At 41.6% G+C, this 13468-nt stretch overlaps 1 protein-coding gene across 1 annotated transcript; it reads right to left on the minus strand.

Moving 5' to 3' along the window:
• Window positions 1-2499: 2499 nt before the first annotated feature.
• On the minus strand, window positions 2500-12332 carry lsm12b (LSM12 homolog b). The gene is made up of 5 exons (XM_080835909.1): window positions 12182-12332; window positions 6645-6778; window positions 5898-6007; window positions 5240-5366; window positions 2500-3465 (listed from the first exon to the last, which is right to left on the minus strand). Exons 1-5 carry the CDS (start codon window positions 12306-12308, stop codon window positions 3370-3372), a joined length of 594 nt encoding a protein of 197 aa, XP_080692035.1. The 5' UTR covers window positions 12309-12332; the 3' UTR covers window positions 2500-3369.
• Window positions 12333-13468: the final 1136 nt, after the last annotated feature.

A 13468-nucleotide genomic window follows, 5' to 3' on the forward strand; every position in this document is an offset into this window, starting at 1 on the left:
AGGTGTGAAGACAGATTCTAAGTAGAAGTATAAAATCAGTCAGTGCTCCTCATTTCATGAATTCTTAGAGAAAACTAGATTCATGTTGTCTGCAGAAGCTATGAAGTATATTATATTGATATGCGTTGCGAGTGGGCCTGATGGCGGTGGGCCGGTCGATGATTATGATGGGCTGGTGTATTGTGCCATCGGCCCACCGGGGATATCCCCGGTATTCCCGATGGCCAGTCCGCCCCTGACCATATGCCTACTCAGAGAAAGTTTATTCTTAAATCAAATTAAAGTGTATTCGTCTTTAAGTCGATTGGCTTGATTGTCCTCTGAAGATCAAAAGGATAAGTCACCAATATCGTCAAATAAGGGTATATTTTAGCACTATTTAATTTGCTGAAGGCCTAATTAGGCTACAACGGAAAAATAAATCGATAAAGACACCTTGTTTTTCTTTCTTAATTAAGGGTTTAGTCTGTAGGTTTTTGAGTGCGCACCCTGACGTTGGACAGATGTTGCGAGAAATAAAGTTTAGTTGGAGTTCACAGGTCAATTCAACAATTGTGAATTATGACGCTGCATGGCAGGTAAGGCCAAAGCTGGGAATTGGTACAATTCGCCTGCGCGAGAGTCGCTGTCAAGCTAAAAAGGCACCGGATGCCAAAAAGAGCCCGGGTGACGTAATGTTGACTTTCGAACGCCTCTTGAGTGACAGTTTCTATGCCAACGTTAGCATTACGTAATCCGGTCACCACGTAGGCCGGGCGCTTATTAGCTTTAAGTCTCAGAGTCGTTCGAAAGCCATCAGCTACTTTTTAGTCGCTTAATATTGTGCCTTAACGGACACTACGCACCCGGACACTTTTTAGCTATCAGTCAGAGAGTCTCAAGAGTTGTTCGAAAGCCATCAGGTACTTTTTACACGCTTAATATTGGCTGCCGGTCTTTTGTAAGTAAGAACACATCAACAGGTTTCGCGCGCTAGCATCTATATTATATCTATCTTATTTATTATCCTTATGGCTCGTTTTTGTAAAATAATGATTTCATTGACAGTTGTTATATGTCAATCCCCAGACTTCCACACAATATGATATGTAGGGAAGTAAAAGTGAACAGTAAATAATATGTAAGGCCTTATAGTTTAACATGCTTCTTGATTTGTACAAAATTGCTATCATCTTAGAGATCTTTCCTTTGATATAATAAACATGTGGTTTCCATGTTAATTTATGGTCAATGACCACTCCTAGAAATGTTATCTCGGTCACTCGTTCAGCATCACTTATTTTTAATTGAATGTCCTTAGGCCTACCTATTTCCTTTTCGATTTCCAAAGACCATGAATTAGTTTTTTATTTTTCTATTGAGTGACAATCTATTAACATCAAACCAGGTTTTGAGGATTTCTAAATCTCTTTCAATAGAAGTCAAGAGTTGCTGTAAATTATTACCCGAACAGTAGACTACATGTTATCAGTTGGATTCGTAGAACGTAATAAATTACATTGCTTGACCGTGTGGCTATTTGTCTCTGTTTTGTTATTGTTGTTGTTACCGACCACGAGAATGAGTAAGATCGTTAATAAAAGTCTCAACGACGTTTATAGGTTACGTGTAGCTATTTGTTTTGTCTTTGAATGAGTTGTCGTCTTTATAGTTCGCGTCCTAAGTGAAGCGCGCTTCATTCACAAAGTGGCGACTCTCGCCCACTCGAAATGTGCCTGATTTGCGTGAAGCGAAAATGGCGACTCTCGCACAGGCGAATTGTACCCGTTCGCATACAAGACCTTAGCTCAGAGTACCCCAGAGCCATGTTTTCTATGGCTCTGGAGTACCCTACTAGTTCGCTCTGATTTAGATGGTCAGTCTGTGATTGGTCAACTCCTCTTCAGTTCTTGCTCTGCAACAGCGGCACGCATAGGCAACTCGACAGACTTTGAAGTTTGAACCCGTTGGAAACCGGTAATGCTTTATTGAGCGTTATGCGAACTTAAATATATTTCCTTATTGATGTTTTTGTTATACGTACTTACAGCATCAATTCGTACCAGCTTACTTTGATGTCAAAATGTGTGCCAGGTAGGCCTACGCAAAATGCGTGTTGGCAGGTCTGATGCACTCTGCCCTGATAGCCCATTCGCTTCTCGTAATCCAGAATACCTGACACGTACCAATTTGAAGACCAGGTGAAGTCAGAGTTCAAACCTCGGCCACCCTGACATGTGGCAGAATCTCCAACACGGCCTTAAAATGTCTGAAGCACAGATGTGAATCAGCATGTATTTTCACCGGCACACTGCAGATGCTTAGAACCTCCTGGGTCATCAGAGAACAATTCTCTATAAAAATAAATACCACATGACACACAATACTAGAGACACTGACTAGTGTAAGTAGTTAGTAGTTTCTAACGATCTTTTTTTTCTCAACAAATGTGATGGTGGAAAAACCTACACAGGCTCGAAGTGCCTCTAAATGTCCACAAAAGCTCATAAAATGAAAGCATTTCAGTCAGAGGTTTTGTTATTTTTATTTTAGAAAATGTCCTTTTTTTTAAAGTGTGGCATCTCAAGTCACTTCTCGTTTTTTTTTAAAATACAGAAAATACAGACACTTGGAGAACGTACAGAAAAAGAAAATAAAATAAAAATAAAGATAACAAGCTTTTCTGACTGCACCTGTTTTTTTTTTTCAGACAAAATGGAATTCATGGCGAAGGTAGGAGGGAGGGTAAGAGTGTCGAAGGAAGAAAAAGAAGGAGGGGAAAGAGTGTGACTGAAGGAGGATAAGAAGGAGGGGAAAGAGTGTGACTGAAGGAAGGAGAGAAAGAGGGTGACTGGAGGAAGAAAAGAAGGGGCAAATAACTGACAAACAAAATACCCAAACAATTGCTGGCATGAGAGGGGAGGATGAGGGGAGGGAGGACAGAGTTAGTCTGGGGTCTGTTGGTTCTGTTTTTAAACGATTTTCCACGGAGTCTAATTTCCTCTCTTTCTGTCTCTCGTGTTTGTCTTTTTTTTTTTTTTTTTTTTTTTTTACAATGTTTATTTGTTTTTTTTCTATTTATTTATTTGTTTGTTTATTAATTTTTAAAATCTTCCAGACCTCCCAGCCTGGGTGATCCCCATCCCCACCGCTGACTTGATCTGGCGCTGACTGGAGGTCGGAGGTCAACTGGCAGGGGTTTCGGAACGTCGGCTCGGTGCTCCCCTCTCCCTGCGGCTCATCTCGCCATCAAAGGCCAGGCCGACATGCTCACACACACACAAACACACACTCTCTCTCACTCTCCCTCCCTTTCCCACACACACACACACACAGGCGTACACATCCACACGCAGACACACACCCCAAAACACACACCTCCCTCCCTTTTCAAGTTGATAAAGAAGAGGAGTCCTTCTGTGTTTGCTGTGCTTGTGAGCGTGGCACCGGCTTCTGGCCCTCGGTGTCCCGGAAGTGTTTCTCCACCTGCAGAAAGGGGTCACACAGGACGGGGGAAAACGTCAGAGCAACCACACACCAGACCAGACACCAGCTACGGAGAGCTGGAGATGCCAATTCTGTTAGCCTAACCATAGCCTAATATAACCAGAGCCAAATTCACTTTGTTGGATACATAGGGTTTGGCCACTGAAGGAGCTGCGAATTAGAAGGCAGGATCAAAGTTAATAATGATTGACAATAATCAATAATCCAATTATTCTTGTATTCATTTGTATTTGTTGCTTTTTAATTGGACTTAGGTTAAAATTAAAATGTAATGGTTTCTGGTAGAACGTCCTGCTATATGTGAGGCTATGGACTCCTCTCAGGGCATATCAAACTGCCAGTGTATTCCTTATACCCCCACCTTCATGAATACACGCCGGGGAGACAGTTGCTTACAGCTTGATTTCTTAACCAACACTTCTACCAGTGAAACCAACAGTGTGAAGTTTCCCGTCTCAAGGGGTAGCAGACTAATACATATTCAGTAGGGCTGGGAATCTCTTGGCACCTCACGATTCGATTCCGATTTAGAGGTCAACGATTCGATTCTAAACTGATTATCGATTCTAAACCGATTATCGATTCTAAACAGATAAAATGATTATCGATGCATTTCGACTTTTAAAACATTTGTGTTTGCTACTCAGAGTCTTTGCTACACTTCCTACTTTGTGATAATTAAAGAAAATCAACAGATGAATTACCTTCTCTATTTTTTTATTAGAGAAAAAGCTTTTCTTTGTCACAATTTTGACCTTCTATGAACAATGTAATAAGCGATGCAGCTTGCATGTCAACATAAAATGGATGTGTACATTTTTTTTTACAAAATCGATTATGAACTTTTCTGAATCGAGACATTTTTTCCCCCACCCCTAATATTCATGGAGGGCCAGTGCTATGGGGTGTCACCCCTTTATGCTATGGAGGATACATAAACTGGGACTGTTTCAATGTCTAATCAAGAGCTATAGGTGAACTTTTGAGCGGAGCCTCCCTCCCTCTCTCCATTGACTGCAAGAATAAAAGCCTGTTTCCTGATTGAGCATTCTCCAAGTGTCTACACCAATCGTTTGGCACTAAAAAAAATGGCAACACTACACTTGGGTTAATCCTGAAACCATTGGAACAGCCTTTAACCAATCGGCATTGACCGCTATGGGATTGCTACATTTCCTGCTTTGCCACTAACCTTCCTAGCCTCCCCTCAAACCCGGTTGGCGGTAAATAAACACCGTCTTAACCGTTGATGAATAAATGTACACATTCCTCTTGCTCCGGCTTCAATTCTTCAACGTTTGCTAGCCGTTTGAATCACCCCGTTTAGCTCTAGCTGCAATTTTTGCGACTACATTTCAAAATATCATCGCACTAAGCCACCCGCAGGAGTAGCTGATTAGTCGACTTTTCAAAAGTGGCTGATTGGAACTTGAACTCACCCGAGCACGTTTCCATGGTAATCTTAGCGAAAAACTGAGCTGAGGACAATTAGCGGCGGAATCAGGCTAGGCAGGCTCATTCCCCAAAGAAGAGGAGACCTCGATTCCGTCTTTCTTTTAATTATTATTAAGTATGAAAACACGTTCTCCACTGGAGTGGTTCGGCCAGTAACAACCATACACAGTGCAGAAAATGAGTGAGCACGACCTGTAAGGTGTGTTTGCATACAGGTACGAGTCCCATTAACAATTATGTGTGTATTTACCCTGGACTCTCACACACACACAAGTAAGCCAGCATCAAAAATACTCACTATTTTGCGTATATGACTTAAAGCACTCCCATCTTTGCCTTTGCAGTTGTCCACCTGGTAGGGAGGCGAGATGACCACATCATCCATCACTATAATGTTCTTCTCCTGCCACTTGCAGTCTTTGATGCTGAAAGACAGAAAAGGACACAAACCTCAGCCAACTCCTGTTACAGACAAACAAACCGAATCAGACGTTTCAATCTGGGGCAGAATCTTATCCCATGTTATTTCTATGCATTTAGCCTCAAATAAATATACTATACTGTGTTTTACAGCCAAGCAAGTGAATTGTGTGTGACCTGAGATATAAGAAATGGTGCTGCATAACCAAACTATATTATGACAACACATTTACTCCGTTGATAAAACGATGAATAGACATGTAATCTGGACTAAATGGCTACGAGACGTTACCTGACCCAGTCACTGTTGTTCTTGGGTGCTAATCAGGTTTCACTGGAACGACTTTGCTGTTTGCCCTTGATATTTAAGAGGCTGATTACAGAACCATTCCACGTCTTACCGTGTTGGTTAAAGGGACGTATACAGTGGAACTCTTATTGTCTTGAAAATTGCAACTGAATGGAAAATATACACAATAAACATGTCATCCAAAGCGGCACGTAAAATGGTTCCCAACCGAGAGAGAATTGCTCACGTTTTGTGAATAGTGTGGAATAACTGCTGGCCTTCCAGGGAGACTCCTGCACTGATGGCATAGGCCTGGGAGAGCTTGTCCTCTTTCTCTGCCCGGGCCCGGCTGGCAAGCTGAGGAGGGGGAAGCGAAGAGTCAGAGACTGCACCGAGACAGGGACCATGGGAAACATTTCATGCATGTACAACCAGCTCAGAAACACGCCAACAGGGCTTCACAATAAGGAATCCTACCCACACTATTGGGTAATGAGTGATGTTATTTGGTCTGTTATTCTTTTACGGTTAAGTGTCATTCGTAAGTCTGCATAGCAGAATGTATGGCCAATCAAATATTATAACCAAATAAACAACAAACTGTTGCTGTGCAGACTGATGTTAGTTGTCATTCATACATTTGTGCGGCACCATGTCTAGCCAACCAAAAATGTATTCAAAATAAACGCCAAAAGGATAATCAGGACTCGGGTCAGCCGGTTGTTATTTAAAAATAACAGACCACAGAATACCTCAACTGAGCAATAAAAACTCAGTATTTCGGCAGAGTCACATAGTTTAAATATAAATACAGTTAACCATTTAGCCAGTATAAGTGACTCATTTGAAGTAGAGAACCCGCTGTCCCTTGATGACAGGGAGAGATGTTGGGAGAAGCCCTTACCTTGCTTATATTGAGAGATGCTAGCAGACGAGGAGAAGCCCTTACCTTGCTTATATTGAGAGATGCTAGCAGACGAGGAGAAGCCCTTACCTTGCTTATATTGAGAGATGCTAGCGGTGGAGGAGTTTCAGTACGGTCATTAATGATGTCCACTTCTGACACATAGGCTAGGTTAATCAGGACCACGTCGCTGACGTTTGGCTTACCGCTGGAGGCAGCACATTCTAATGAGGTCAAAGGTTAAGGTCAACAGCACTTGAAGGGTGACAATAGTATTTTATCAAGGAGTCTAGATGGTCACACACACACACACACACTAATAGCTACACGATTACAAAATCCCAAAGAATTTCTACAGCTACCACAGACGTTAAGGAACATGATGCATTCAATATTACCTCAGCTAACTCTGCTACAGCTACCACAGACGTTATGGAACATGATGCAGCCAATGCCTTCTCTGTGGAAGGTAGGTAGAGCCCTAAACAACAGGTGAGAATGGCGAACAAGTGTTTTTTTTCTTTTTTCCTCGACTGGAAACAAGGTGACCCCATTAGGGATCTGGCCTCCAACCTGCACACAGTGATGCCCTCATCCTTTTAAATGTAAATTTCACGTTTGCCAGACACCAGTTTGGGGAAGACGGAATAGTGGTGACTAGTAGCAATGTCAAAACAGCTGCATATCTGCATATTTGTTATAGTTTGCAAGGCCTGTCCTCAAAACAGGTAGTTCATCATTATTGCAATCTTCATTTGACTATGCAAATTTTGTTTCCCCAACTGTAGTTGTGATGAAATAAAACTTTTGTGAGTTGTGGGTGGATTTCTCAACGATGGCTGTTGCATAATAGCAGTCACACCCTACTACTAGGGGCCAAGTGCATGTACACAGCTTTACAAATGATGTCTAATAAAAGCAAAGATGACTAATTTAATATTTAAGTCAATCTTACTAATGATGATCACTATTCAGAAGAAAAAAAATATGAAACATCTAACCCTTAAAAAAACAAGTTGCTAGATCTGAACACAATTAGAGTTACAGCATTATGTAAGGTTAGACCAAGTGTCATCTCCAAATCATTAACTTTATGCTTTTCTCTTATGTTCAGAGTTGTGCTATACACTCCGCCTCCCCCCTTCGCGATCTCGATTTCTTCAGACAAGTAGTACCGAGCTGTAAAATGATGTTCTAGTGCCAGCCCTAGTGTGAGGCGGCTCACGACGGATATTAGCGAGCCACAGGACTGGCTTAAGTATTCCAATGGCACAATGTACGCAGTGTTTGTAGAGCGGTCGCGAGGGACAAGAGGCCAAATCCTTTTGTCGTCGGCTCGTCCATTATGAACGTCGAGGCCATCAAGAGCCACCAGAGCTCACACTTTTACAATAGACATTCTCTCGATCGATTCAGTGTTTGCCTATTAGTTTAGCTATTTAAATCTATTTTAAGTTTGAACAGTACAAATTGAATTGTAAAATAATTTTTGCCTATTAAATGAAATCCATACGGAAATTCATTCTACCTGTGGTATACAATGAAATGAAAATGACATATGAAGGTAGCATATTACTGATACATGGAAATTATGTTATGAAAAGCAATGTTTCATTTTGGCAGGTAAAAAATAGGCCTGGCCGGCAATTTTTCCACTTTGGCGGACAGGCCCAAAAAAATTACATAATTGTTTCCTGCCTGTATATATGAAGTTCATATTACAGAGCATATTAGCAGATATTTTATGCATTTGGTAAAGACCAGTAAAATGTCAATCTAAACTCATTAATTCCACAGGAAGAACACAAGCATCTTTCCAATGCAACGGGTAAAACCCACGACTGACTAACAGTGGAGGCATTTAGAGGTCACGGTAAAGGAATGCTGGGCAACAAGAATTTGAGTGCTGGTCATTATCGACATAATGACATACACAGGGATTAAAATTAACTTTTTTCACCACCGTCCCGGAACCGTCCCGAAAATAATTTTCAACCGTCCCGAAACATCCCGGAACCGTCCCGAATTTTATGAAAAAAAAAAAAAACTAAATTCGGTGCAAATTAATTCAAACAATGAATTCCATTAAGATTATACAAGAATAAAAACTGCTGCTGGCAATAGATTTAAAATCCAAAACTGTTTATTAAAACTCTCTCAATTGGTTTGGGTCATTTCTTAAAACTGAGATGACATTCCTATTGCTGCATCCCATTTAATTCAAGAATATGTCTTTTTCCACTCAGGAAGGAACTTCCTTTTTAATTTAATTTAATTTTAATATTTTCTTTTCATAAATATGTATTAAATTATTCCCCATAGTCCATTCTCTTGATTTCATAGCTTTCAGCGTTGTTTATTTATGTTAGGGCATTCATCCAATCATATTTCAGCTATCATGTGTTGCCAGGCTCCAAGAATCTTCCCCGAGAATAGAAATCTTCCCTGAGGCCTTCAGAATTGAACGTGACACGTAAACGTCCTTTGATTGGATACTGAGGCAGACCGGTGCAGCGCTTCAGTGCTCAGTTTACTTGGCTAATGTGAAAACGACGTACATCGGTTGCAATGCTTATTATGCTAGTTGTTTCAATTGGTAAGACTAAATATAATTACATTAACCAACTCAAATAAACTAGTTTACACCAACTTGATAATTCCAGTTTTTGATACAATTACAACGCCATTTTCAAGACGGAACTTTCAAGAAAAACTGGATATCGTGAGGATAGGAAGTTTAATGAAACTGCTTTGCCGGTGGGACAATGCGATGTTTAGTGGACAAACTTGTTAAAGCTCACATAGGCTACTTTCGGTGGACTGAATAAAACTTTGTAGACTAATCCCTGAAAATCGCCTTTTACTTTTAAGTTGGGACAGTGATATCCAAGCGATCATATAACTGAGAGTTTACTACTCTTAATGTATTGTTAATACGAGTGTATTGATTTTAAATGCTCCGGAAATATTAATTAAGTCTGTTGTACTCGACTATGTTAAGGTGATGCAATGCTCACTTTTATACTGCCTTTCTGTATAAATATATGGTTCGAGAGCCATGGCGTCATAATGATGGTATTAAGAGGTGGATTCACTCAGTTTAACATCGTGTAGGACCTCACTGAAGGCCTAGTCGTGAAATGCACGGACCGCCACTGTTGTCACTAATAGAACACAAACGTGAGGCGCGAGTCCATTTCAAGTCAAGTCAGATTTATTGTCAGTGTCTAATGTCTTCATTCAAGGACATTGAAATTGCGTTTCTTTTCCGTTTAAATGAGTTGCAAGTGCAATAAAAAGCGGGCTGAAATTCTTGTCGTCCCAAATTAAATTGTTTATCGTCCCAATGACAATTGGATACGGCCCCGGGACGACGTTAATTTTAATCCCTGGACATACACCTTTTTGGCATAAGGGCCATTGCATACATTTTCAAAGGGTTTTCATTTTTTTATTCCAAGAACAGGCTAGGCATACCAGACCGAGGAAAACTATGGAATGTTGGTTGTGGAGTTCCATTGCAGGCTCAGACGTAAAAGCACACATACGCCGACAGACAGAAGACCTGAGAGTTCAAGACTCATGGATGTCAGGTCACTTATTTGACCACTGCCCCACAGACTGCCACGTTCTAAAATGAAATCACACAAACAGTTTAAAAACGCCTCTAGCCATGGCCACTACAAAATACATATCAGCTCACACTATACTGAATACACATAATTCACACACAGCAGAAACCACACTGCTGAACACACCACATCCATCACCTTGGTGAGATCACACAAATGAACAAAATTCAGCGTTGACGCCGCAACTGGGCGTCCCAACCCAAGCCAGAGAGCAGCCCGTGCCAGGGCCACAGTGCCATCTATTGAAAACGGGGCACACTAATGCCCAAAATACACAAGACTTAGCTTAATACTCCATTGAAGGCTCATTGCCATTTCCAGGCATGGACAACAAAAACCAGACGGCTCCTCCAGTTTGAATCTCACTGCACACATTACCATACGCTCAATGTAAGATGGGGTCGACATCAGTTTGTGAAGTAGCCTATTGGCATTAATGAGGGGTCAATGCCAGTCTCAAAATCACACAAACACAAAAAAACAAGCTATGCAACACTGTATTATTATGCCCGTTCAGTAAAAGTCAACAGTATTAGTGACCTGCGTGTTATCATGACTTGTCATGGTCAGAATAACAGCAGAAAGTATAAGTGATGCAATACTAACAATCAAAATACTGGCTCATACCATTACGCTTACTAGGTATAATGGTATAGGTAAATTAATTTTGATTTGGTGATATTTGCTCAATATTTAACATTAACATACATTTTTACATTTCATACGACGGACCTTTTGAACTCAGATTGAACTGATGTAATATAATTTCGTTCATCACTACAAACGCATCAGATTCATGAAAGAACACTTAAAAAAAGAAAGAGCATAATTAACCCCTTAACATGATTTAAAACAAACGAGGCATCTTGGGACGAGCATAGTAGGATGAGGTGACAGCTGACTGTAGTTAGGCTACCCCTAGACTGGGAAGAACGTTCAAGTAGTCACAATCATCATGTTGCATGACACAATAAGGCGTTGTCCACAAAAGTATTATTGGCTCAAATAAGTCAAAAGACAGGTCTATTTCAAAACATCCCACACATTTTGCCATCACAAGGTTTCTGATGTAATGTTACCCCGGGGATACTAGCTAGCAAGCTAATGTTAGAGTAAGGTTAGCCTTTCACTACAATGAGCCTTTAGCCAACTAACGTTAATCCCGGTCAACTGAAAATACCCGTTCCAACCCTACTGCCGCTGCTAGCAGCCGGCTAAATTGCCATCCAAACTGTCAATCGGCCACGCTGGGCAAATATTCTCTCGTGATATTAGGATAGATCATAAACCGATTTTGATTAATTGATCACCCACTACAGTTGGTTAATGTACCGATCGTTAAGCAATGTCTGGTCAAAATAAACGAGCATTTGACTCCATGCTACACATAGCTGGGTGCCGAACACGTTAGCTAAAACAGAAGCCCCCTGACCATAATGTTAGCTATTAAGCTACCGTGCTAGCTAATGTTGTGTAGTTCAATGAAGTATACCTCCTGTCTGTTAAGATATTAGCCGTTTATAATACTGATAACAAGTACACGTGTTTGTGATATAAAATTGGGTCTTACTAACTAATTGATGTATAATTAGCTTCGTCAATGCTACTAATAAAGCTCACATCGCAGGCTAGCATTATCAGGCTATCAGGCTAATGAGGATCTGCCATGATGCCACTTTGGAATTGCCAAATAGTGATCCAAGAACAGTCAAGAGTACTGCAGTTCATACTGACCACAACACATGAGCAATTCGTACAACTGCTTGCCTTTCCCCAGGATTAGTGTCTTACAATAAATAAGCACACACATTTGGACAAAGCCGATGCACAATTCCGTCAAATACATTGAATGAAGGGTCTCCTCGCTAGTTGCCCGGCTACATTCACAGTTACGCCTGCGCGGATCACTATTTGACATATTTCGGTTACTCTACAGGCCCCGTACTGCCAAGGTGGCCATCGACCCCTTGATGTTCACAGATCGAGAAAGGATACTCAAAGTCAACATCTTGGATTGGTAGTCAAAAGCCACGACCTCTCCTTGTAAACGTTGACCTAAGCAGGTAAGGCAAGAGACATGGCTCCCGACACTGAAATACTCCCCCGGTCCAGGAGCCGCCATCTTCTCCGCCAGGGAAACCGGAGCGCTTGCCTTTACGTAAACGTGAGCGACGGCATGTGTCGTCTAAAGATGGGCGTGTCAAATGACGCCAGGAGAGACTTTGCAGCTCGTGAGTCCTGTTCATTCATTGTACATTATTTTGAAAAGTTTCTCATTATTTTGAGATACCAAGACATCACCAGGCTACATATATGTTTAGGATTAAGCGACCTCCCCCCCCCCCACACACCGCACTTTAATTAAATTCAATTGTATTTCCATAGCTCCAGTAACAATTGAATTATCTATATAACAGATCTAGCCTATCTATAACAGATCTCGGCATGTTCCAATCGCTGATAGAAGTGGAACTAGTGCTCCTCACCCCCACCACTCCGCATCTACGTACATGGACAGCTGAACTCTACCCACTCACTTTCTTCCTTTTCTTCCTTTTCTCTCCCTACTAACAAGGACTATCTCCGCTATGGGACGGTGCTGTAGTCTCTCCACATGGTCCACCTGGAGAAACCCTCGGCCAATCGCACCCACCGCCACTGCATTACCGTACACCTATTCTACCCAATACCTATGCTAGCATTGATATAGGCTACTGTACAATATACATTATTGCCACCACTGAAATGTTTCTCTGTCCCTACATCCCTTACCCCTGTAACAGTAACCCTATTGGTAGGCTATAGTAATCTGGTCTTGCCTGTATCATGTGTTTACCACCGGATGTCTGTATACTTACTATGTTCAGCGACCAAATGCTGGCTGTGTATAACATAGACATCATATAGGCCTATATGATGTCTATGGTGTATAATAACCCCTGTTGCTTCCTTTCCCCTTCTGCCCCACAACCCCCCCCCCCCCCTTCCTGTCTCCACCCGGCCGACCTCAAGCAGATGGGTCCCCCCTATGTGCCCTGGTTCTGCCTAAGGTTTCTTCCTGCCTAACAGGGAGTTTTTCCTTGCCACATGTTGCCATTGCATGCACTAGGGGGTTAGGATCTGGGCTCTGCGCTTAGAGGCAATTGTATTGTTATGGCGCTATACAAATAAAATTGAATTGAATTGAATCTAAATAGACTTTAAACAGCCCATCTGAACCCCCTACAGCACGTACTACGGCGACGGTTGCAAGGAAAAACTCCCTTTTTAGTGGCTGAAACC

Source organism: Sprattus sprattus (genome assembly GCF_963457725.1).
Source record: "Sprattus sprattus genome assembly, chromosome: 3".
Taxonomy (NCBI): Eukaryota; Metazoa; Chordata; class Actinopteri; order Clupeiformes; family Clupeidae; genus Sprattus; species Sprattus sprattus.

Excerpts from the sequence above, each read along its gene's own strand:
- lsm12b (XM_080835909.1), bottom strand. The coding sequence starts at position 12,308 with ATGGCGGCTCCTGGACCGGGGGAGTATTTCAGTGTCGGGAGCCATGTC. Across the intron at positions 6,008-6,644 it reads CATCTCTCAATATAAGCAAG|CTTGCCAGCCGGGCCCGGGC; the intron begins GTAAGGGCTTCT and ends CCCCCTCCTCAG. Across the intron at positions 5,367-5,897 it reads TTCCACACTATTCACAAAAC|CATCAAAGACTGCAAGTGGC; the intron begins GTGAGCAATTCT and ends TCTGTCTTTCAG.